Below are 27,026 nucleotides of genomic sequence, written 5' to 3'. Positions count from 1 at the left end.
AAAAAAAATCAGAATTAAGGCTAAAAATCCCATGCACATATGATCACTGATAGGGACTAACCCATCGCGAGCTACTCAAGGATGGGAATTTGCATTTCCTTCTTATGGGTTTACTTTGACTACGTGCAATTCAGTTTACATTGCCAATAATATGTGAAAGAACTCAAGTCTGCCTTTTTGAATTCAGCCAGAAGTTCTGTATAATCAGACTATTTACTGTTCCCATAGATTTATTGTGCCTCTAAGCTTTGGGACAAAGCCAGATTCCACAATTGGTGCTTAGTGCTCATTGAGTCCTTTTAGTTAAGGGTACGTTTATTATTTTAAATCTATTACATTAGTAATTGAGATTTCAATACATACAATGTTTCTAATACAGAATTCCAGGCCCAAGTTAGGAGAGAATGGGAGGGGTCCTTCTATACCTGCAACTGCTGAAGGCAAAAACACTGCAGAGATAGCAAATGGACTGTCACACCAAATACAATTATATTGGATACATATGAGGACTATCTGAAGTTAAGCAAAGTATATCCTGATTTAGTATCTGCTGGCTTAAACGCTAGAATTATTTTAATCACAGAATCTGATTTCATACATACACACTTGTTGATCTTAAATAATTAAAAAAAAGACTGTATCAAGGCAAACTGCTGTTAGAATTTGGACATGACTCAAGAGTCTGTTGGGAATCAGGTCAGGTTATGAAGTACAGCAAATCCTAGAATGCCCTCCAGTGGTGAAAAAGAGCGAAAATATTTCTTGGATCCTTCTCAATTATTGCAACCAACAGCAAATAAACTTCTGCTAGACCACCAGAAAGATTTTTGACAGAATTATCTTGTTGACATATTAACTTCAACAGATCCAAAAACAAACAGAACAGTACAACTGCAATGTGGGGCAACAAAAGTCCAACTCACTGCAAATTCCAGTTCTTCTGGCCTGTTTGTTTGGTTTCTACATTCCATTAGACCAGGCAAACAGCTAAAAAAAGTTCAGTGAAAGCAAGACAAAGCCAGAGATCAAATGATAACCTTGCCCAGTATAGTAGTGATCGCTAATCAGCTTTTTCATTTTAAATTGTTTCAAAGGTTTAGAAGATTTAACTATTTTAAAAAACTTCCAACCTGTCCCAGGTTCTAGGTAGCAGCAGCAGCATTGTTTGAACAAAAAATGTTAGGATGTCCATTTGCTCAGCTGTATTTGAGTGCTTAAGGAAACAAACTAGGACGATCTCATTGTGTTGGAAGGCTTTTGCATAGGTCTAGCTGGAAAGCTGTTAAGTTAAATTTGCAAGCGGTCACCATTTAAAGGGAAGCAAACTTTGCTATTTTGGAAAACATGAAAGGGCCAAGAAAATGAAAATAGCTACTGAAAATGCATAATGTTGTTGCATTAAACTCTTCAGCACTGAACGTCTCAAATCCTATAAAGTGGAAGTGGCAGTTTTTCTACCGAAGGACACATTTGTGTCCAATGTAAATTAAGAACTGTTTGTGTTAAAGAAGCAACTCTATGGGTACTCCATCCACTAAATGGGCTGCAAACCCTAGGCACAGTGGGGAGCACTGAAGTTGGAGGAAGCCACCTTGAATCAGTGTTTCCCAGCCAAGTGCTAATAAGATCCTTCAATTAAAATTTAAAATAGTGAGGGATAGTTATGCAAAGCTCTTAACTCAAGCTCCCCATTTAAGTTTCTTCAGTTTCTGCTCCTCAGAGAGACAGAAAGAGACTGCCGGAGAAGATGGAGGGAGGAAAAAAGTCAAAGCGTGAGCAGACTGGGAAGGAGAGATTAAGGGTATTATGCTCATGATGGACGTTGCTGTCATAATTCACAAAATACAACTTGTAGGAAGCGTTACGTTATCATACAGGAATGCTATGCCAAGTTGCTGCATGGTCTCAATGCAAAACCCAAGTAAGACGGATTACTATTTGGAGTTGATTTTACCTGCTTGTTATGTGTGCATCTCTTTCCACCTTTAGGTATCTGTACGTGTAGCAAGCAGGTAAATCAATACCAAATAGTAGCTAATCTTGGTTGGGTTTTACATCGAGACCAGGAAGCAACTTGTCCTGAAGGCAGCAAGGGATGCACCTCACTAACATAAGAAAGATCATTTGTTCTTAAAGGGCCTGATCTGAAGTCCACTGAAATCAATGGGAATCTTTCCATTGGCTTTGGATCAGGCCTACAGCAGCTAGGCCTTACAGTGGGATAAGGTGTCACCCATGTGGAACAGCCAAAGAATTCCATTTGCTGCAGTGGTATATCTGTAGTTATAAAGCATTTCTAACTCGACTCATCTTCCCCTGCTAGCTTACTCTTACTCCTTTCTACATTGAATTTGGCTGTTAACACATTCTCCTTGGCTCGCCTCCTAAAGCAGCTTGCAGCTATATAAGTCATTGCTCTGCCGTGCACTGCTTTTTTCGCAAAGGCACGAGATTGAACACAGATCTAGAAACATAAAAATTATCTCCATTTCTCCACAGAGTTTTCAGTTGAGAGGGACTGAATGATAAATATGCCACTCATTTAGTGAAGTGGTTTCAAATGCTAACCTTGGGGCGGTCTTCTTTTTTCAAGGCTACAGCTTCCAATTTTGCTTCATACTCTGCTTGAACTTGGTCTCTTTTCTTTAGGACGTTCTAGGAAAGAGAAAAAAAACCCAAAAACATAAGACTGAAAATGTACAAAATTTTGACTCCCCCTTCCCCCTCACCCCACAATAGTTGCAGACTGGATTCAACAACTGAAGTGCCACTAAAGTCACAGGTGTGCCTTTCAGAGGCCATTCCTGTTTTACGGGAGTCTATGAAGAGGCTTTTGAATAAAAATAAAAAAGCACTCCAGGCTGAATGCATCTGTGAGCAGATGTCAGATGTTCATAGCTGTTTGATTAGAGACAGTCAAAACTCCGAGCTTTGCGAATGACTTGCATTGTGACCTTTGGCAAGTCACTTATCTTCTCATGAAGATGAAGAGGATGAAAAGGATAAACATTAACACTGAATGGGGTTGAGAGGGTTAGTTTGTAAAGCTTTCCAAGGTGCCCAAGCAACAAGGGAAGGAATGAGTTGGTAGGCAACATTGTTCCTAAAGCTATGAATTTCTACTACAGCCCGCCCACTCATAGCTTTCTGCAAAATCCTTTTGAAATGAATTTCCATGCTGAGTCTCAGACCAAAAGGTCAATTTTGGACAAAATTGTGCACTCCCTTGTTTTTGCATTATGTGATGGTGAAAAAGGTTCCCACATGAAACGTTCAATTTTTGAGTGACTAAAGTTCATGCTTTCTAGCTGACTAGCCCTCACTGTATTAATATATCTGGAGAGCCTTATTAAGTTAGAAAACCGCTAATTTTACTTTACAACCAGTACAAGATATCCAGTAAGGATAGTTACAATATTAACAGGACTAGGGAGTAACCAATTACATAATAGAGGTTTGTCATAGAGAAGTAGTTTTGTCTTTGCCTAGGGTAGCTGTTGCTTGCCCACTTTGAGTTTACAGCATAACTAGTAATACTGTATTAAACGTGACAACCATACTGGGCAATGACTTGTAAAAGTTTTTGCTTGGGAGGGGAGTAACTGATGCTCTGGGAGACTAAGAAACATGAAGAATCAACCAATATTACCAGAGTCTGGTTTTATCAGTTTGAAGTATAGCAGAGGAGGATTCGTGTTCCTAAAGACTAATGTCTCAGTATTGTAACCTCCAGGACTATAATTTTTTTTAAATGCCAAGCATGTACTCAAAGTTGAGCATGACACAAAGGAGGACAATATCCCTATTCCAGAGAGGATACCACACAATCTCCCCCAGGACACAGGGGGCAATAAAGGAGAGAATGTTTGACAGATCAAAAACCCTTTAGTTCCAGTTTCTAAAGTTAAGCATGTTATTGGCTACATTTGCCTGCAGCAAAATGTGAGACATCAGTTCTCAATATGAGACTAGGTGGAATTTTCCCCTGCAATTGTTTGAGATTTTTAGTGCCCCTAAAGCGTGACTGGTATTTAACAGGTATTTCCGCTCACGTACAAAAGGGATATTGGGAGAAAGTAAATCTTACTGAGGATTTTTTTAAATTAATAGTTGCCTTGTCATAAGTGGCCAGCACCCACCATGGATACAGATGTTTGGAACCAGTAAAGTAAGTTGGACCTGTACCAGCAAGGTCCAGTGATTAACAGGCATTGTATCAGTAAAGCAGATTCACAGGACAAGTGACTGGAGAGTACGGATACTTCGGGGGTGAAGTGGGGGGGAGAAAAGAGATAATGTATTCAGAAGCATACAATAACTGACTGCGCAGGTCTGGATGCCAGTTAACCTTTTTCCAGCAGACGGAAGAAAAAAAAAAATGCAAAAAAGCTACCAAATAAATGTACAGGAGAAGGAGGAATGTCTCTAGCATCTCCATGTTATCTGATCTCAGCTATGGCCCAAAATACTTAGCATTCTTTATAGGGTTGCTGGGAATTTACTACTTGACACTTCTGGACCACCTTCCAGCCAAGGATCCGAGAGTACACTACGCTTATTTGCACAACATTCTGGTGAAATAGGGATCTTATTTAATAAGGTGGGGAAACTGAGGCACTTGCCGCTCAGGGACTTGCCCAAGGCCACACAGCACATCAGTGGCAGATTTGGGACTATAACCCAAATTGACTCCTGGTCCTGTGCTGTAACTGCTAGGCCATCCTCAAAGGATAGAAGGGAATGCTGGCATAGGTCCCTTCCCCTTCTAGGAGGTATTTCAAATGTCTTATGTACTGACACGATAATATTCTTTACCTTGGTCCACAGCTTCCAGACCTATGTGTGGCTTTCCACTCAGTCCAGAGCACACCCCGAGAGTCACACAAAGAAGTTGGAGCCCAAGAGAGGGAAATAGGTGGCAGGAAAGAGTTGTCTTTTGCAACACAACTGTTCAGACATCCTCGAGAAGGTCTTTTCAAACACTCATGCCCATGACAGATCTGTTTATCCCACTCAATCATGGAATTTTTTTTTTAAAACGTCAGGCACTTAAAATATTTATAATGCAGTTTTAGAGCTATGCCATTTACCTAATACCCAAGCACACAGTTGGGGACGGCATGTACTAATGCTGCCAATATGCCTTTGTCTAATCACAGTATTTTTAATAGCAGTCAGCATAAATTACATAACAGGGTTTCTTACCCTTCACATGCACTTCCCCGTGGAATATAGCATATCTGCAATCAGAAAGCAAGGCAGGCTAGCTGCTTCTATTTACGAGAAGAGCTTTACCATGATTGTTCAGTCATTGCTGGGACATTCCAAATATGGCAACTGTTTTAAACACAAGCCTCCTAAACATCCTCATTCCTCCCCAGATCTTTGAGGTCTTGTGTCAAACAACTAGTTCTTCTAGTTCTCGAAGGCTCAGGAACTGTTCAGCTCAGACTAGGATGGTGCCCTAAGGAATGATCTCTCCTCAACTTAAAGTTTGGCCATTTAGTCTGGGATAAAACTGCATAAGAGCAGCTATAAGCAAAGAGCACCTGACAGCCTTCCCTATAGCAAAACAATCATAGAATATCAGGGTTGGAAGGGACCTCGGGAGGTCATCTAGTCCAACCCCCTGCTCAAAGCAGGACCAATCATTAAGCATACACCAGGCTTTTGTTATAACCATGTTTTCACATGCTCCTACTACTCTGTTACAATTCCTAGTAGCAAGTCTCCTTTTCAGTTGTTGGATATGATCAGGCTAACAGAACCTCTAAGCTTGGAGCTTTGCACATGTGCCATGGTATTCCTCGCTTCACCAGACAGCAGTCCCTGTCCATCAGTCCAAGATAAAAAGATCTGAGCAGTTCCAAAGGGAGACTGACCCACTCTTCTCAGCCAGATATGGATGGCTGTGATGCAAGATTGCTTTGGTACTAATAGGAGTTTAAAAGGTTGTCATTTTATGGGTAGTCCTTTGACTAAGGCACAAACGAGTTCCATGTAGGAGGCAAAGATGAAGAGAAGCAAAACCAGGTTAAAAAAAGTAAAGGTTTGGATTTAATCAGAAGTATAAGAATTAAGACAGAAAATACAAACCTCTAAGGCTACCAAGTTATCTACAAATTTTCATATGTTACAACAGAACATATTTAGTCATGGAAGCAAGGTGCTTTAGCACATGGAAGATTCTAGTGTTTATAGAAAAAGACTGGACATCATTTGACAGGCCCTATTCCTGACAATCCCACCCATTCACTAGTTGACCTTGGGCAGTTGCCTAACATCTCTGTGGCTAAGTTCCACCATCTGCAAAATTAAGGACAAAGGTGGAGAAGTTGGAAGGAATCTTTGAAGTTCTGAGGTGAGCAGTGCAAAGAGTAAAAAGTTTAAAGTTTCTCATACTTTAATAGTCCTCTCCTGTGATCACTAGCTTCCCACTCCTACATGCTTCATGAAGCAGTCCGGTGGAGAAGGCAAACACGCCATCATGACACATTGGTGCCTGCTTTTGGGTATAAGCAGAGCACGAAAGCACTCCCAGCCGAAGCTATGTGAAGTAGGAAGTTGCCATCTGTGGATGGTTTTTCCATCCTTGACTTTGACCTGAAGAAACACCAAGCTCTTTGGAAGAGGTCTCATACCTTCATGTATAGCAGAGTGTAAAGTAAGTATTTAAACTGCTATTACAATCACCATCTTTCTAACTCTTTTTTGGGGTGAGATTCACCCAGGAGTGAAAGTAACTTAAAAAACTTACCGGTACTCCGGAGTCCTGAGTGGGGGCGTGGCCTCAACCGGAAGAGGCGGGGCCTTTCAAGATTTAAAGGCCCTGGGGCTCCGGCTGTGGCTGGGAGCCCCAGGGCCTTTAAATCACCCCAGAGCTACCAGCTGCAAAGGCAGATGGGAGCCCCGTGGCGAATTAAAGGGCCCAGGGCTCCGGCCGCCGCGGAGCTCCGGGCCCTTTCAATCCCTGCCCGAGCCCAGCTGCCGGAGCTCCAGCGGCGCTTTAAAGGGCCCGCGGCTCCCCGCAGTGGCTGGAGCACTGGGCCCTTTAAATCACCATCGCGGAAGCCAGTCCAGTCTGGCACGGTGTACTGGCTCTTGCAGGTACACCGTACTGGACCATATCAGCTTACTTTCACCTCTGGATTCACCACTCAATAGGAAAGGAATTTTCTTCCTGGGTTTTGTGGATTGAAGTCAGACCTTCTCTTTGTTGTACTAAAATACTGTGCTACAACTAACTGGCAGACAAACAGAGGTAATTCAACCTTTCATTAGATAAAGAAAAACCTGTATGCAAGTTTAGTTTCAAGGTTATATGTACTTTTAAAAGAAAAAGTTGGAAAAGGACTAAAATTCAGTCTTTATGAGGACAAAGTAGAGACACTAAAGTCCTTGAACTTACAACATTTCGAAGGAGGATTGTAATTCCAAAACCAGCAGTTGAAATACATATAATGGATAAGCATATATCATTGCCTTGTTAAGGGCTCACCAGAGCTGCTCTCTCTAGACGAGAAGACTGTCTTCTTCTAGTTCCACCTCATGTTTAAAAGTCTCATGCTTTGCATCTATGTTGGCTTGTGTTCTGTAAAGCCTTGCCCCAGACTCAAACAACAAGCCAAAACCAGAGTGATTAATTTCAGCACTCAACATGATTAACCCAATTAATATTTTTGCATGCTTCATTGAACAAAAAACCTAATACGTGCCTCAAATCTGAACAGAGAAAGAAATGTACTTGTAATGCAGGAGGTTAACACTTATGCAAGCACATGACAGAGAAAGAGTTTTAGTGAAGGTATCAACTAACTAACTCCTAATATCCCAAGTGAGATTTAAGAATAATTTAAAGCACAAAAACAAACAATGCCTATTAACTGATCCTGCATATTGAACAGACTACATCAATGCTCTTACTCACTAAAGAGGCATGTTCTGTACAGAACCTGCATGCAGATTTGTGACAAAGGAATTATTTGTACCGTGCCCAAGTAGTATGCTAGGATTTTATCCATCAAGTGGCATACTACAAAACCAGGAACAGCAGATGTTTTGCAAGGGGAAAAATAGCCACACCAAATCTAGGTCATTGAACACCATTACTTAAAAGTTATGTCACTGTTTTGGTTCACAGAATTTAGATGGTAGACAACCAAGGGAGATAGATTGGTAAGAAGGTTCCATGCAGAGTCCAGCTTATCACAGTCACAGATTTTAGTAACATGTTTTGGTAGTATCTGTCTCTTTCATACAAACAGTTTTAGATAGGGCTCTCCAAGACTCAAGTTTGACTCCTAAAAAGCACAGCATGTTGAAAGACAAGAACATTACCATTACCAATAGGAGAACAATTCTAAAATGTAGATCAAATGTACATGACCCCTGTTTAGGCAGAAAAAGACTAACACAAATTTAATATTTTTATGTGCATAACATTTGTCTGATCCTGGTCAGAAACACTGAGAATAAAAAGCTTATCTTTATTAGGAGAAACAATCCCTACAAGATGACATTTCACAGCTAGGTTTCTCTATGCTTATTCCACTCCCAGCCTCTAAACAAAAGTGTGGACTTCTGTCAAATGGTCTCTGTTACCTTCATGGACTCCGAGTACAAGATGTACTCTCTGAGTACAGGCAGGAAGTCCTCTGTCATGTCATCACTCAGTTCCTCGAGAGCGGTACAGCAGTTCCCGATACAGGCAGACACTCCTTCCAGAGGTTCTGCTAGCTCCACTTCTAACCCACCCCAGGTGGAGTAAACCGGTCCATACTCTCGCAGTTCCACCAGGTATTCTGGAAGAGACATTAAGAGGAAACAAATTTCAATTCTACATTGACGTTTTAGGCAATTTGGTTTAAAAAAGCAGAGATGTTGATTTAATCATCATACTCCACTCGAATGTTTGGAAGGACTGATCAGGTCACTACCATCAATCGATGCATGTAACCAGATGCAGATGAGTGGTAAGTAAGGCAGGTATTTACCAGAATAACTCTAGACTTTACAAAGCACCCTTCTTTCCCAGTGAACATTAATATCCATTTTATCCCCGTTTCCCACCAAGCCTCTTCAGACAGAGGTCAGGTTTATCGGTGCTTGCATTAGATTAGCTGCTTTCCTCAAAGAAGCAATACAGAATCACACAAAGCCCAAGAGTCTGATCTTAACTGGCAGTAAAGAACTCCAGTAACAAAGACGGGATAGTATTAGTGAGAGCAAGGTGTAAGGGGACCAAAGTACGTCGGATTCCTCCTGTTTTACTGCTTCTATAATATTAGGCCAGGCGACAGCTACTGCATGAGCTTCTACATGTCGCCTATGCAGGAGCTAGGGCAGGGATCGGCAACCTTTACCCTGGCGGGCCGTGTGCCAAGTACCCTGGCGGGCAGGGCCGGTTTGTTTACCTGCCGCATCCGCAGGTTCGGCCGACCGCGGCTCCCACTGGCCGCAGTTTGCCGCTCCAGGCCAATGGGGGCTGCTGGAAGCTGCGCGAGCCGAGGGACGTGCTGGCCGTGGCTTCTCACAGCCCCCATTGGCCTGGAATAGCGAACTGCGGCTACTGGAAGCCGCGATCGGCCGAATCTGCGGATGCGGCAGGTAAACAAACCGGCCCGGCCCACCAGGGTGCTTACCCTGGCAGGCCACATGCCAAAGGTTGCCGATCCCTGAGCTCAGGTGACCTTTATTTCCCTTCACAGCCTAAAATCAGAATTTTAGCGGATTTGTAATAGGCTCTAGTTAGTCTGGTCCAAGAAGCTCAAGACAACCAAGTAGGAGTACATCTGGGAGTATACTGGAGTAGGGATTTCTGGAAGTCTATAGATTCTAGCTGTCTAATCCTGGAATTAAACATTGGGGTCAGTGATTACATTTAATATGGTGGACTGCAAGAGAGGAATTCTCTTCATTATTTACCCTACTCCGTTTTGTTGTTTATTGCTGACAAAACAGAATAACTTGCTCTTCTAATGGTTAAAGGCGATCCAACAGAGTTAAAACACTGGGACTCTTTTGCTTGCACCTTAACAAGTACCCAACTCATTCGTGTCATTTTAGGACAGTTGTATAATACGTGTCTTTACAGAATCCTCCTTTTGATGCACCCACTAAAAAATAAATAAATAAAATAGGCCAGCATCACTGAATGCAGGTAGTTTCAGCAGTACCACCAGTGTACTGCCTCGTACTAAGCTTGTGGTGTGCTAGACATCTGCACAATGAAACATCCAGAGTTCTTACCCAGTTCCTCCTTGATAATCCGCTGTGCTATTCTGTCAACGGTTCCAAGCTTGAGAACAAATGTATCTAGGTAGTCTCCTATGGCTGCAAACTCCAGCGGTCGACTTCTGAGTTTATAACCGCCTGTGACATATTTTACGGACTCTCCCATCTTGGAGAGCAACGCCATTCCTTGTTTTTTATAGGCATTAAGATCCTGGCAATGACAAGAAATATATTGTTTGCATGTAGAAAAACCAAGTACCATCCCCCACCTAAAGAGTCATGCTTCAATTTCGGAGCACAGCAGAGGAAGTTTCTGAAAGTAGGCTGTTAAGTCTGGCATCTAAATCCTGATTCAAAAGCTCACCTCTGCTTCTCACATAAGCTAGGCACACAGAGTGCATCAGACGCAGCTATAAACAATGGGATATTTTACAGCCTTGCCACCCTCTTGTACGTTAGGGTAGCAGGGGTTAGGAAGTTAACGAGCTACTCAGCCGATTAGCAGGAGGGAAGTTTAAAAAAAGAAAGACAGGAAGGAAGCGTTCAAGAAGAAAGGGGGAAGAGAAAGAAGGCTAGGAGAGCCTGACAAGAGGAGCTCCTTGAGTAAAGACACCACAGCACCCACCACGCACGCCCACCCCCCTCCCAACCTTTAGAGAAGGGGCCAGAAAGCTGGAAAACAATGTTAAGATGGGGATGCACGGATATGTATTGGTGGAGGCATTGAGACACTAAAAGAACACTGTTTAAAAGCAAAAAGGTCTCAGAGAGGTCTGTGTTCATGGATGACTCAGGGGTACAGTAAGTGTGCCCCATTCCCAGGAGCCAAAGTGCCAACAGGCAGACTTCTATCACCCATACCTCTGTGGGTGAACCCCTTATTTTTCACATCAGCTCCTGCAGAGTTGGCATATTTGCACACCACCAAGAGAACGTAAGTGCAACTTTTATATTGTATATATAAAAACACACACTTTTGTCACTGTTAATAACCATTTGGCGTTAGGTGCTTTTGAAGAGAGTTAGCCAGATCCTCAGCCCCAAAAGGAATCCTTCCTACAAATATAGAGGTGTGAAATAAACAGGGCCAGAGCACACTGGTAGATCCTTACTGATGTAACGGCCCCCAAAGCTAGATCAGCCCATAGGGTTGAACGTCCAACAGAGAGGGAAGACAGAAAGGTTGTTTACAGCTGCCCTTGCATCCGCAGCAGCTCTCTGCTATGCTGAGCATGCACTTGTCCTAGGCCCAGCATGGTTGGTTGTGTTTCTTCTCTTTAGTCTCATTTATCACGTTCATTTTCAACAGCTCGTGTTTCTCAGATCTCTCTAGATTTTGTATGTTTAAATTCATATGCTTACCTTGGCTGTGAGAAACACATTGAAATGTTCATTGAAAGAAAGTACTGGATGGTCTGCAATTCTTTTCAAGAATTTATCTAAAGCTTTCCTCCTCGTCTCCACAAATTCTTCAGAAAAGCGATCAACAACTCCCTTCATCACAAATTTCTCAGGAAGAGGCTGTGAAAAAAAAGGCAGAGAGACTGTTTTCAGTAGAATAAAAGCCAATTGCTTTTGCTAATACTTCCTTGTTTCTATTAATTAGCTAGTTCAGTCTTGACACAAGTAAATAGAGACGCTGTTAATTGGAACTGCATTTTTTTCCAGTTATCCTGAAATAAATCTGGACTAATTCAATTTAACTCAGTGGTGTCATTCCAAAGTACCATACCAATGTAGCAGGAACAAAACTGGCCCATGGCCTTTGGAGACATTACAAATGTAGCTCATATGGGGGTGTGGAGTGGACTAGGGAAGAAAACTTCCCTCTACTGTACCCAGTTTACCTACATTGAGGCGCCAATTCAGGAAAGCACTTAAGCACATGCTTAACTTTCAGTATGTACTTAAATCCCATTCACCTCAGTGGGACTTATGCCCACGCTTAAGTGCTGCTCTGAATAGAGATGCCTTCCTGGACCAGCTCATTGCTAAGAAGTTTCAGGCAAACCCTAAAAAAGTTTGGAAAAGCATCTGAAAGCTCAAATGCTTTAGAGTGGGTTGGAAGCAGTAGTCGACTTTTGCAAGCATTTTTTCCTCTTTAAAAATTGTGACAAAGTAGTTTACCAGTTCAAAGATACTTACTTGAGCTTCTTGGCTCAACCATCTCTGGAGAAGCTGAAGGTAAAATCTCTAAGCTTCTTTTCTTCCTACTGTTAAAGGTGCGTGTGCAAATGAAGGAAGGCCAGGTAGAGGCCCCAATTGAAAGATCAGGCCTATACCATGGTAAGGTGTGCGGTCATTGCCAACGAAAGTGAAATTTAAGTATGGGGTATGTTTTTCTTTAAAGTAGTGCCTGCCAGTTGGGCCTGTTCTTTTCCCCTCCTACACTTCTGCAATATCTTAGTGCTCAACTCCTCCCTCAACATGACGGATGAAGAGCACTAACCCCTGCGGTAGATATCCATCAATCTACTAATTCTGGAACATTAACTGGCCATCCATTTCCCATTAATTAGGGTTTATATTTATGGAATATGCAGCAAAAACTTTACATTTGTGGGAAACTGTGGACTGGTAGATGCAGCAGGACCGACACCTTGGTTCTATTCTCCGCTCTGCTATTATATTTTGCTGTGTGACCTTGGGTAATTCACTTAGCCTTCTTCTGCATGGAGGGAGGGCAAACATCACAAGCTACAGTACAGCTACATTAACATCTCTAATCACATTTTCACCCTCCCATTCAGAATAGCATGAATAGAGGCAGTGACCAAAGCCAAATACCAATCAAGGGTTTGGCACACCTAGTTACCATGCCTGCAATTGAAGGAGGCATTAATTTGATCATTTTGTACTTCTGAGACATTTGTAGCATCTCCGTACAGCAGCCCGGACACCAAATCTGTGATACTAGGTTTGGGGGGGGGGGGTTGTCCTTAAAAGCCACACACCATGTTTTGTTCCAAGTTTGCTTTCCTATTCTGTCAGAGTGGAAAGAATGTCAGACTCTGTGCAGACTGCAATATATACCCATCATTAAATAAAGATCAACTCAGCAACTTATGAGAAGTCTCTCACTGAAGAGAATCTTTCTTGCCGTCTGAAGTTGGAAAGAGGAAACCTGTGGTAAAAATGAAGTGAAAGGACTTCCACACTGGAAACACTGCCAGACCATTACTAGTTTTGAAACACTTTAGTTTCTCCAGCATTTTAATAGGTACCATATGGGACCACAGCAAAGGAAGCATTACCATTTAAAAAAAAAAAAAAAAAAAAAAAAAAGTCGTTTGCCAAGGTAAGTTGATCCATCCCACAGATGGTTATGACAATCAAAGCTTAGGTGTTTCTGCTGGACAGGAATTCGGAAAGATTCTAATTTTGATGGTTTACTTCAAGTATCTCAACAAGAAATTCCATAAATTTACATTTTTATTAGATTTATGCAATGGCATGTTGGAGCAGTGGAATGTTTCTTGCAGGTCAGACTAGATGATCATAATAGTCTTCTTTAAGATCCATGAGTTACTTGAAGAGGGGAAAAAAAGGGAGTTTCCTGATACTTCATAACTGCAGTGCGACGATGCCAGCTAAGCGATAAGTTTGTACAACTTCACCAACACCACAATAGGGGAGGAAGAGGGACACTGAACCAGTCTTTGATTCTTTTGATAGATGAGATTCCCATTCATTTAATCAACGCAACAAGAAGCCATAGACCAATCATTACAAACCCCTTACTTTTTAAACGAAGAAAGATTTTAAAAATGCACTCCGAGGTCAGTTATGTTTCCCCACAAATGTTATTTATTTTTACCTGACCACTCCCAATAAGTTCATTTACATAAATTTCCAAGCAGCAAATGAATTGGCCATTTATAAACACAAAGGGTTGGGATCCATGCTACTATGTAGCCAATAGTGCCTGTGACAAAAATCAAGCCAAGTACTCAGAGCAAATCAGCAGCACTTTCAAAACAGTCCTGCAAATATTACAGTGAGTCTTTGCCAATACCCAGTATACCATAAAGTGGAAAAACAATGTATTTTATGGAGAAGATAGCTTTTATATATAAGTCTAAAGATCCTGGGAATCATATTACAAGCAAAAATAAGCAAATCGTGGTGGTTTCATTTAGTCACTTGATTGCAGTACTTCATATTTAGATCTATAAAGAGATATTGGAAGTCGATTGCTCTTTAGTGGATTGAATTATTCTCAGATATCTGTAAACTGACTCCATGTTCTTTAATTAAGTAGTCATACAATTCTGAAACCTTTTACATAAAGGGCTTAAAGATACAGGTCTGTAAATAAGAGATGAGAGTGATTTCCCAACTATTAAAATGGACCAGTTCAATACTGAACTGCAGCAGTATTGCACAATGAGCGAAACTCTGCTTTCAGTTACATCTATGCAAACAATTACTTCAATGGACTTGCACAGGTCTAAGAGCAGAATTTGGCTTAGTAGGATTTCAGAGGATTGGGGAGGAGGAACTCAATTATTCATTGAGTTAATAGGTTTATTTTGTACCTTCCCGAAGGAAAAAAGGTGCACAAGACCAGGAGAAAGCCCTTTCCAACTGCTACCAAAGATCCTTTCCCCACTCAGAATTTTTAGGAAGGGCAGGTGCAGTAAGTTAACACAGCTCCACCAGGAGGGGATACAGGAAGCTGCAATATATTTTCCTCAATTCTAACCTAGATGAAAAATCACCTCAAAAAAAAAAAAAAAAAAATTAAAGAAAGTTAAAGCAAAGGCTGTGTGCGCTTTATAGCTAGGGTGACTAGATGTTCATTTACAAGTTTGCTGCCAGAGATTGTATTGAAACTTGGTTTGCTCATGCTTCAATGAAACAAGCTACTCATATGTCCACCTAGCCCTTCTAGTTTCTTGCTCTCCCTGCTGCTCCACCTAAACACAACCCTTATATCCAGCCACCTACACTGTACCACACGCCCTTGTTTGCTTTCAGAGGTCTTTTGACATATGCTAGAATACTCTGAGAATCTGCACCTGAGCTGTGAAGCCCTAGATTCCATCACAGGCAGCTGCACAAAGAAGGAACCCAGCACATCACCCAGCCACGAGGTAAGCCCTAAGGCAGAGGAGAGAAAGTGCAGCAATTGTGGGATAAACACAAACCCATCCAAGGGTTTCCTCCCACTCCAATTTCATGTGGTCCCTCTGCTGTTGTGCCACTTAACACATGCCTACAATAAATCAGAGGGCTAGTGGCAACACACTACATTTGGGCTCAAAAGCCCTGGAAGGCCAAGGGTGAGATACTACAGGATTTAGAGTGCCCCATAATATGGTATGTCTGTGCAGGTCTAGTTAGAATCACGAGACTGGCAGCCGAGGGGGACAGTTGGGCTTTGGGCATTACACACAGGCAGAGAGGGAGGAAAGAATGCATGAGACTAAGGGCAGAACACAGAACTCAAGAGAGTAGGTGGCTGGTTGCCTTGTAGAAGGGAAAACCTGGCTAAGAAGCCTTTGGCAGAGAGGAGCGACCCTTCTACCCTGATGAGCCCCCTTACACCCCCAGCTGTCAGCACACCCAGCCAGCATCCCAGGTTTGACCCCAGCGTGGTCACCCTAATTAATGTTTGTTGTTTTATCCTTTGTCACTCCTTTCTGAAGGCCTACAATAATCACCCACACTTAGAATTCCATCAAGAGGGCAGTGACAGACATGACGGATAGATGCCTTTGTATCCTGAGCAAAAAACCACCACACTAAAATCATTCTGTGCACACACTAAAATCATCACTGAGTGCTGTTGCCTCCTGCCCCCCCCGAGCTACATTCCGACACTGAACTCACCTCGAGGGAATGGCTGAAAGATTTTTTGCGACTATACTGCGGCTAGGGAATCCAGTGTAGGAGCAGCCAGTGGCTGAGTGACCATCACCATATACAGTAGTTCTCTGTATCCAATTTGGAAAAATTTTATCCCTCTTTGTAGCTGACTTAGTCCCAACTGCACTCTTACTATCAGGGAAAGTTTATCTGGCTTCATACTCCCAGACAAGCACTTGGGGAAGTGAAATCAAGTAGACTTCGAATACTATTGAGTGCTTTTTCAGGCAAGCCTCATGCTTCTTGATGGTTCAGCATGAGGCCTTTTCTTCTTATCTTTTTCTGCCCTGAACTCTGAAGCCAAGGTTGTTCAGTACCAAGGGGATGCAGATTGTGTGCCCAGAAATAGTGACCGTTTGTAAAGGGGGTTAGGGGAACAGCAAATTGAGATTTACTGCTAAAAACAAGAAGAGCCGCAGGATGATCTGCAAAGTGCCCAGTACTTGAACATGAGTTTCACACCACACTAGCATTGGTGGAGTCGCAGATGGCCCCAGGAAGGGTAGGCGGAGCAGTGATGCAGGTTTGCCAGCACTGGTCCCAAATGCAATACAATAGAGCTAGATTTTCTTTGCATTATTCTAGTGTTTTAAATTAAAAAAACAAAAAGGTGCAAAAGAGATGGATGGATTTTTTTAATCTAGTTAAACAGTTGGTATTTTAGTTCATTGTCCAGATAGAGGTATCACATAATGGATGTAAGGAGTGGTTCTAGTGGCCCTTTAGATAACTAGAGGGGAGCCGATTACTACTATTTAAAAGACAGGAAATAATCAGAAGGAAAGCCTCTTCACAAGCAAGCTTTCCTAGGTACACACAGGCTCACTCAGCATCTTACACAGCCTTGCTCCAGGAGGATTTCCCTTTAAAGTCTATGAGTAACAAAGCACATGGGAACACACATTGCTAACCGTGCCTTATACGCATCAAGAGTAATGTTTTACATCAGTCTGCCCTGTGGCCAGTCAGGACAGGAGTTCATGCAACCTTACTTATAATCCTCAAAGGCCCAGAGTGAAAACCAGCTACTATGTTAAGAGGAAGAAAGGAGACACCAATCCTTTCAGACCACACACAAACACAGAGTAACAAGGCTGTCAGTTGCAGAGAGAGGGATAATTATTTAGGGCCTTATTTAGCCAAGTTTTCAGTGGACAGAGGCCCAGCTGTCTGCTCAAGCAGTGAATGCACACAACTGATCAAGCCACAGGCCTCCTCTAAAAATTTGGAACAGTCAGTTCCTTTCCCTGTCAGAGGAGTCCTCCAAATAGCATGAATAGCCCGAACAGAATGAGTAGGGAGTTTTCTTTATAACCCCTTACACACGCAAATCAGAGAGAGCATGTAGTTTAAATACTAGTTATAATATCTAAGTACGTCATAGGGAAGGGTGTTCCCACTCAAAGGAAACCTGGAGGAGTGATGCCATAGAGAGAATGCATTGGCAATGGACAGTGCTGTTGGAAGCCAACAGCTGGGCAAACAGAATAGGGTGGGTATCCAACAAAATGGCTAAACGTGCGTCATGTTATAAGGGAAACTAGGAAGATGCCACCTCCACTGGTGTCCTTTCAACCGGAGTTAAACCTGAGTGACCTTTAGTGGTTTAGGCTGCATCATATGGGCAAGCACTTGGCATTTAAGATCCATAAAATTTCAAAGCTGGCTGGGACAGATCAGGGTAAGCCCTTTTTGTGCTGCTTTGCGTTCTAAAGTTAGAACATTTCACTTTAGAAGACAAGAATAGAACGAAGCTTTGCATTTTTTACACACCTTGAATCCATAACTGCTGAACAACCAGAAGATTCACTTTTTTTAAGCAGACACATTCTGAATATACAAGTGTTCAGCAACAGCTGACCCTGGTTTACTACATACGGGAATGAGATGTGTTGGCTGAGATTCCTCCAGCTTATTCCTCAACCAGTCAAAGTCCTGGTACCGTCGGCGTATGGAGTATTCTGGCAAGTCAAACTCTGCCCGTGTGGTCTGGAAATAGTAACAAAAGAGATTAGACAGTATCCCCTAGAAAATGAATGAAAATTTTGAAGAGATATACATTAAACAAAGCTTTTCTTTTCATTTTAGAGCATATAGCAAAAGTGGCCTAGTTACCTTAAACTAGGAAGAAACAAACAAGCCTGGCAATCAGAATTCATGCCTCAAATTGAGTCCTTGGAATGGGAGTATGGGAGCAAAAAATATTTTTCAGCTTCAGGCCATGGAAGTACCACGGATAAAATATTTGGAAACACACTCAGTTTAGTTATTCAGATAAGTGTTCTATTGAAGATATACTTTGAGTTAGCAGAGCAGAACATTTCCTCAAGGGGAAATGTGTGGGGTGGAGAAGTTAGTATTAAAAAAACCCCACTGAAATGTACACATTTGAGGGGAAATGGCATGAGAGAAGATTTCATGCCAAGAGAGAGCGAAATACTTTTAGCAACAGAAGATTAAAAAACCCACCAAGATTACTCATGACTTGTTTACTCAAGAGACAGATTAATCGTGGGCGAGAACATGCGTGTGTCACTGCTGGGCTCTGCCAAAGCCCCAGGTTTAGTACAGTCTCATTTCTAGGCAAGGCTGAGAAATTAGCTAACTTAAGACTATCGCTCAATTTAACAGTCCTTGGGCAGACATTTCTCCAAAATGAAGTGAGCACCAAAACCAATTCTGACTCAAGCCATAATTTTGTAGTATTTTGGAGCTAGAATCAATTTCCAGATAACCACTAATGAAGAAGGCATTGATAGTAAGGGCAAGGAATATCCTGAACCAGAGAAACTCCTCGCTGCAAAACCTCCAAGTTTAATTTCGCTGGAGGAAAACTACAAATAGATAATGCATACAGTATGTTCCTTGGATAGGCTGCAGCCAAGTAAGCAAGCCAGGAGTTGCTTGTACAGCATCTACCAGACTACTCACAAGTCCCAGCTCCCAGGCACTGATCAGTGCATGGCTTTGGTATGCGTGCGCTAAGAGCTCAACTATCTCGTGAGTCCCTTGGGTCGTAAGGCAGAGGGCCCTCATAACTTCACTAATCTTCCAACAGAAACTCAATGTCCTGATGAGAAAAGAATGGCTACTAAAGGAGAAACTAGAAGCCATAGCCTATTTGGCTACCACATGTGGCAGAGTACAGAAACCCCCACTGAAGAGCCTGCAGACTGAATCATTTCAGAGAAGAGTGTTGGACATGCCATTGGGATACACATTTACATGGTGTCAGTAAGTTCCATTTGACAAAAGTCAGATGGAAAAAGAATCCCAGGCTACGTCTGAGCGCACCGCGGTAATGCATAGATTTTAAGGCCAGACAAGATCGTTCGGTCACCTTGTCTGACTTCCTGTATCACACAGGCCACAGAATTTCATCCAGTTAACTTTTTATTTTGTCCAGTAACTATTGTCCAAACATCTGCTCTTGATTTGAAGACAGCATGAGACTGAGAATCCACCATCAGTGTGTGCCTTGTGTCTGGTTTTAGCTTCTGTTTTTGTTATACCTTTCTCTTCTATGTTAGAGAGCCCTTTAAGGCCTCATGTTTTCTCCCTATGAATGTACTTTCTACACTGTAAACAAGTCACCTCTCAATCTTTGAGAAGGCAAACAGATTGAGCTCTTTAAGCCTCACTGTAAGACACACAAGCACTTGTGGCTCTTCGTTTCCCCCTCTCCAATTGTTTCAAGTGTATACCAGAACTGGATGCTGTATTCCAGCATCAGTCTCACCAACTCCATATGCAGAGATTTAAAAGAAAAACCAAAACAAGAGCAAAAAACATGCACCTGTTCTTATCCCCCTCCTTCTCCATTTATATATCCATTGGCTCTCTCTGCCACAGCATTACACTGGGAGCTCATCTTAAATTGTTTAGGATTTGCAAGTTATACTTGGAGACTTTGCAACAGTTCTGCAGCTGCTACATTAATTGTTCCACAGGTAGAGAGTCTGAATGGGTGAAAGCCTTTAATAAAAAAAGACTCCCAGAAGCCAAGATGCTTAAAATTTCAGATGAAGTTCATGCATTCTGACTGCCCCCCCATGGATGGCATCTGATGCCTCACTCAGTGGCATCAGAGGTCATTTGTTCTGTTTCATGGCTTTGGAAGACCAGATGTATTTGCAGCTCACTGATTAAACACCAGTTGGGGAATTATACAGGAGAGGGTCCCTTGTTTATGTGCGGAGGAAAGTGGGGAGGAAGAACAGTAAAGAAGCTGGGGCATGGCTACACTTGCAGATGTAGAGCGCCGGGAGTTAAACCAGCCCTCGGAGACCACAGCAGGGAAAACGCTGCCGTGTGTTCACGCTGTCAGCTGCAAGCGCAGTGGTGTGGCCACATTAGCAGCTCTTGCAATGCCACAGAGAGCAGTGCATTGTGGTAGCCATCCCAGTGTGCAAGTGGCTGCAGCATGCTTTTCAAATGGGGGGGTGGAGTGTGACAGGGAGTGTGTTGTGTGTATGGGGGAAGAGACTGATTTGGGGGGCAGAGAGGGTGTCAGCATGCTCTCTTGTAAGTTCAGACAGCAACAGGGGGAAAGGGGAAAACCCCAACATCAGCCCCCCCGCCGCGTCTGTCTCTCACACTCACACACACACACCTCTGCAGCAGGAGCATTCCACACTAATGGTTGTCCCATTAGTTTGTCCCAGAGCAGATAAGCATGCCAGCTGTCAGAAACGGAGCTTTCAAAGGGGATAGCCGCATGCCTGCTCTGTGATTGGCCTCCGGAAACATCCCATAATCCCTTAAAGTCAAGTGGCAGTAATGCAACACCTCATCCACACTGATGCCTGGGCGTTTCAGCCAGGGCGCAGAAAGCTTTATGCTTCTCTTGGAGATGGATTACCAGGAGCGCTCCAGCTGCAGAGTCCAGGTGCTCTACATGCCTTGCCAGTGTGGATCCCTCAGGCGTCAGGGCGCCAGGGGCTGTTTTAATGCACTCTAACTTGCAAGTGTAGCCAAGGCCCCAGAAAGATATTCCTGCAGCTTCTACTGTGTGTTTGGGATGGCAGGTTTTGTCCTTTGATGAATACTAACAAAATTCAGCATATTAACACAGCAAGACAAGATAGTAGAAGAATGTCTTGACCATCACTGGGTAGTGAAGAATAAGCTTTCAGAACAGATTAAGTGTTTAAGCTTGACCAGCCACCTGTTTTATATTTGAGAAACTAGAAGTGCTCCTCTTAGCACAGGGATACAAGGGATACTTTGAAGAGGATTCAAAGGCTCAACTCAACCTTACAGAAGTGGGAGAAAACAGGGTTGCCTGCGATAGGAGGGGACTGGACTCGAAGACCCAGGCGGTCCCTTCCAGTCCCACGTTCCTAGGAGCTTGCCAATCCCGAGTGGTGTCTACAATGGGACATTCCAGGAAATTGAATGTCTTTTAAAACTAACAGGCGTGTGGACTTCTCTCCCAATATTGGTGTGGATGGAGAGGGGGAGGGGGGGGGGGGGGGGAGGGGGGTGGGGGGGGGGGGAGGGGGGAAGAGAATATGCCCTGTAGCACATTCATCATGCCTAGCGTCAGAATGCCAACAGGGACACATCTCAGGGGGCCAAGAATCTATACGTATCAGGACAAGATCTAAGCTCTACAAGAGCACTGGGATAAGCCGACGGTTGCACTTTTAGTGGATACAAGAACCCCATTCAGGACAGGCTAACTTTCGTTTTCCACTTTTAAGGACTATTCTTTCTGTCCATACCCTATTCCCATTCCTGTCCGTGGCAAATTTTAAGTGCCTCTCCTAAAATACTTTTTAAAAACATTCTAATGAATATATGGTTTTAACTAGACAAACTTTCCTAGAGTGGAAGAGATCAGATCAATGTGTCATCTTGACAACAGCATTAGCTGGAATAGTTTTAGTTCAGTCAGTTTTCATTGTCAGGAAGTGGACAGACCTAGAGATGCAGGCTCCCACTATCCCCTATGGTCCATTATGATTAAGTCATTGTCTTCAGGATTATAGTTCTGCCAAGGTCAAGGCTACTTTATGACAGTAATTAGCTGTACATGTCCTGTACACAAAACAGAGGCTTTCCAGCCACATCCCATTTACCCCAAGAGGATATTTAATATAATCACTCACACCAGCTCAATTTTAGAATGCTATTTTTTCTTTTTCTTCCAGCTCTGGCCTGTTGGGCAGCAGAGTATGGGGAGGAGGTGAGCAGCCCTCAGTGATGAAAACAAGTTAAGACTATTTAGAAAAGCTGGACATGCACAAGTCCATGGGGCCGGATCCAATGCATCTGAGGGTGCTGAGGGAGTTGGCGGAGGTGATTGTAGAGCCATTGGCCATTATCTTTGAAAACTCGTGGCGATCGGGGGAGGTCCCAGACAATTAGGAAAAAGGCAAATTAGTACCCATCTTTAGAAAAAGGGAAGAAGGAAAACCCGAGGAACTACAGACCGGTCGGCCTCACCTCAGTCCCTGGAAAAATCATGGAGCAGGTCCTCAAGGAATCCATTTTGAAGCACTTGTATGAGAGGAAGGTGATCAGGAACAGTCAACATGGATTCATCAAGGGCAAGTCACGCCTGATCAACCTGATATGGACAGCGATCAATGGCTCGACGTCTAGTTGGCAGCCGGTATCAAGTGGAGGGCCCCAGGGGCCAGTCCTGGGGCCAGTTTTGTTCAACATCTTCATTAATGATCTGGATGATGGGATGGATTGCACCCTCAGCAAGTGCAATGATAGGAAGCTGGGGGGAGAGGTAGATACGCTGGAGGGTAGGGATAGGGTCCAGAGTGACGTAGACAAATTGGAGGATTGGGCCAAAAGAAATCTGATGAGGTTCAACAAGGACAAGCACAGAGTCCTGCCTTTAGGACTGAAGAATCTCATGCACTGCTACAGGCTGGGCACCGACTGGCTAAGCGGTAGTTCTGCAGAAAATGACCTGGGGATTTCAGTGGACAAGAAGCTGGATATGAGTCGACAGTGTGCCCTTGTTGCCAAGAAGGCAAACAGCATATTGGGCTGCATTAGTAGGAACACTGCCAGCAGATCAAGGGAAGTGATTATTCCCCTCTATTTGGCACTAGTGAGGCCACATGTGGAGCATTGCGTTCAGTTTTGCCCCCCACCCCCACTACTACAGAAAGGATGTGGACAAATTGGAGAGTCCAGCAGAGGGCAACGAAAATGATCAGGGGGCTGGGGCACATGACTTATGAGGAGAGGCTGAGGGAACTGGGTTTATTTAGGCTGCAGAAGAGAAGAATGGGGGAGGGGGATTTGATAGCAGCCTTCAAGTACCTGAAGGGGGATTCCAAAGAGGATGGAGCTCAGCTGTTCTCGGTGGTGGCAGATGACAGAACAAGGAGCAACGGTCTCAAGTTGCAGTGCGGGAGGTCTAGGTTGCATATTAGGGGGAAAAAAAACTATTTCCCTAGGAGGGTGGTGAAACACTGGAATGGATTACCTAGGGAGGTGGAGGAACCGCCATCCTTAGAGGTTTTTAAGGCCTAGATTGACAAAGCCTTGGCTGGGATGGTTTAGTTGGGGTTGGTTCTGCTTTGAGCAGGGGGCTGGACTAGACCTCCTGAAGTCTCTTCCAACCCTAATCTTCTATGATTCTATCAATATGCTGATTTTATTATCCAGGACACAGTAAGATGCAGCTTACTTTCCAGTTCACACATGCTATCTAGTAGACCACTGGGAACATTTTAACCCTTGGCAGATAGTTATTCATGTAAGTGTTAGTCTTAAGCAACCTCAATAAGTTGGTCAGGCTAGAGGAGAGAAACATACTGGAGATTCTAGAACTAAGCAGTAAAACATGTTTGTTCATCTATCTATGCCACCTTGGCATCTAACCAGCAAGTTATTAAAAAGAAATCAGTAAGGTAAACACTCCTCTCCAGCACATTCTAAATTAGTAACAGTCACAGCTTGATTTGTTTAGAACAATTCTATTTGCCAAACTCTCTAGCCTCCAGTGTATCAGCTTCACCACTAAAGTGAAATTCCTATAATAAGAACTAGCTGTCTGGTTTAGTTTTTCAAACCACTGGACTGTGAGCATTTTTAGTATCCCAAATACTTTTTGCAGTATGAGCAGCACGGGTTGTTCTTGGACACACGCATCAGAAAGGTGGTCCACAGAAGGTCTATAAATCTGGTGTCATGGTCATCATTTCTCTATAGTGCATAAAGGCCTGAAAGGTTGCCCTATGACCTAGAGAGAAGGGATAGGTTTGCTGCTTTTTGTTTTCTAAAGCCTCAGAAAGGTGGTCAAGCCTGGATTTACTAGAGGTCAGACTCATTTTCTCCCATCCCCAAAAATGTGCATTATAAACCTTTCACCCTAACTGAAGGCATGAGGATTTTGACTCTTAAGAGGCATTCTGTCTCCACAATCCATTAGGCACTGGAATTTAAAAAAAAAGGAGTTTTAGCAGAAATAATTATTATTGTTTGACCAATCTAAGATATCCATTCCTCTTCGTTTAGCTTTCAGTTTCCATCTCCTCAGGTTTCAGAGGTTCTCCAGTTAGTCTTTCCAGTAGACAAGGCCTTAAATTTTTCAAGATAAAAGCCAGGCAGAAAGATCAATCTGGTGCTGCAAGAATGGCTTTTATGAGTCCTTTGTGAGGCGTACACTACCTACGGGAAGGATGTACTTACTAGCTGGAGAGCAGAAGGCGGCGATTGCAGACACGGCCACGTGGAATAAAGCACATGACTGAATCAAATCTGGGTTCTGTTCCCACAAGCTTCCTACGAGACTTTGGAGCTCTCACACGCCCTGTGCTTCATTTCTCTCCATGATCAGTAAAGTGAAGGTAAATACCCTTCTACTTGCAATTTAAACTTAAAGCTTTGAGTGCTGCTGAAGTACTGAAACTACATGGGTTTGATGTTTTTGTAGCATTTCCATGAGCTAGCCTTTCAACCAGGTAAACCAAGTTTCTCATCCATCTTAGAAATGCCTCTGATGGTAGTTCTGTTGCTCGGAGTTTTATACTGCTACCCATCGTGGCAGTATCAGAGAGCCTTCAAAGTAAGATCAACAGCAACAAGCCTAGTGGCTGTTTTATGTTTTGGAAACAATTCTCAAGGGATTGGTTTATTCCGTTCAAATCTTGCTGTGCCCATACATGTATACAGGGAATAATCATGAGACTCCTCAGCTGGAAATATTAAGACTAATTCCAAAAATTTATCCTCTAACAGAAGGAGTAGATGACGTAAATCAGACTGATTGATTAGTCCTCAGAGTAGTCTTTGGTCACTGGCAGACAGATCAAGGGCACAGGGTACCCTGTGCTGCCATCTGCCAATACTTTTGACTGGTAAGTGAAGGAGCCTCTTTCTATACCCTTTAAAGTTGGCAAAAGCTTTTTGGCTCTGAGGTGGTCTATGTGGTCAATGCAAGGCCACGCTTTCCCCTCTACACATACAACCCAGTGACTTCCAGTAGCATGCGCCTTCCTCTTAGTGCCACCACTGAAATACCAAAGGCAGTGCCAAAGATGTTCCCCAAAAGAGAAAAGAAAAAGAAAAATAATACAAAAACTCTTCAGATCACCTAGCCATCTCCTTCTCACGAAGGCATGGCTCCCTTCGTTTCTCTAGCCATAGTTCTGTATTGGTTTAGGTATCTTCATGCCACACAAAGGACACATCCTACCCATAATTTGGGAGATAGATTGGCTGACTCTTGGGAGTTACACAACTGCGAAGATTCCAGTTGTTGTCCCACCCATAGCAGTCTGCCTCTCAATCCTATAGAAGGTTCTATTCCCATTATCTTTTAGTCCAACTGTGTATTTTTCTTCTCACTAGCGTATAGACATCTGACTAATGAATGTGCTATACATAGAGAGAGAACTCCGTAGTATATACTTCTTTCCTTGCAGTCAGGAGCATTCCTGGACCACACTTGTTATGAGTAGTTCATGTAATACCATCCATTACCTCTCTAACACATCACAAAGACCCTATGTGGAAAAGCAAAGGCAAGGCTAATATTTAGGACAGCAGAGGAGACTACAGAAAGGAAGAGAGTGAATTTTAAGCAGCATTCAGAGGAGAGTGCACATGGAGACATTTAGTTGTCACCCAAGTGCAGAAGCAATATAGTAGGAGGCACAGTGCTGAAAAAAAGTGAGAGATTATGAAAACAGCAGTGAGGGAATATTTCTCTGCTACAGAGAGGAAAATTGAGCTATATTTGAAACATGATTCTATACACCTCAATCAGGTTATACAAGAGGTAATCTGATACTCTTAAATTAATGAAGTCAGTCTAGCAGAGTTAATCAATGGTTTCTTGAAAAAACTCCGTTAACCAATTTTTTAAAAAGCTACTAAGATAAAATCTAGGATGATGTTAACAGTTTTGCATAGTTTCAACAAACACCACACTTCAATGAGTCTATTGAAAGCAATCACATCCTTGGCACATTAACTGACAAAAAGGGACAAATTAAGTTGCTATTTCTGTGCTGGAGTTTAAGAGACCTTCCCCTCCGCCCCAAAAAGGAACAACCACCCAAAAGATAGCAAGTGCTTTCCTTTCTCAGGGTAACACGTTCAAAAGTTGCCTGGTACCTTTGTTGTAACCCTGTACGTGATGTACGTCTCCATTGTACAGATGTGTTTTTTGGGATCATCGACAGTGACAAAGAGGTCTCTAGTTTCCCCATCCAAGTCGTCATCCAGCTGCAGTCTGTTGAGCAGTGAGGAGGAGGAGGCTGGGCTGGAAGTATCTACAGGAGTGCCATTGGGCAGACTGAGATCCTGGAGGAAGACAAAAAACCAAAAACACAGGCTTAAACTATTTCTGTCTAGTACAGTTCACAAAGTTTTAACTGTGAAATAGCCAAGTTTCTTTTATGCCCTTCTCCCAAGTGGCCCCATCTATCTAGAACCCCCTTCCT

General features: G+C 43.0%; 1 protein-coding gene across 1 annotated transcript in view; it reads right to left on the bottom strand.

Moving 5' to 3' along the window:
• The window catches only part of LOC112118350 (sorting nexin-30), a 59,238-nt gene that overhangs the window by 12,805 nt on the left and 19,407 nt on the right, over positions 1–27,026 (bottom strand). The window contains exons 2-7 of the mRNA XM_024216617.3: positions 26,698–26,886; positions 17,983–18,093; positions 11,596–11,754; positions 10,249–10,444; positions 8,602–8,801; positions 2,569–2,655 (exon numbers count right to left, since the gene is read on the bottom strand). Coding sequence (XP_024072385.1) covers positions 2,569–2,655; positions 8,602–8,801; positions 10,249–10,444; positions 11,596–11,754; positions 17,983–18,093; positions 26,698–26,886 — 942 coding nt within the window. The remainder of the gene's footprint in view (positions 1–2,568; positions 2,656–8,601; positions 8,802–10,248; positions 10,445–11,595; positions 11,755–17,982; positions 18,094–26,697; positions 26,887–27,026) is intronic.

This window comes from Terrapene carolina, unplaced genomic scaffold (genome assembly GCF_002925995.2).
Source record: "Terrapene carolina triunguis isolate 2854851 unplaced genomic scaffold, T_m_triunguis-2.0 Scaffold35098, whole genome shotgun sequence".
Lineage (NCBI taxonomy): Eukaryota > Metazoa > Chordata > Testudines > Emydidae > Terrapene > Terrapene triunguis.
The sequence above is the reverse complement of the archived record's forward strand: the minus strand, read 5'-3'. Positions and strand labels throughout refer to the sequence as shown.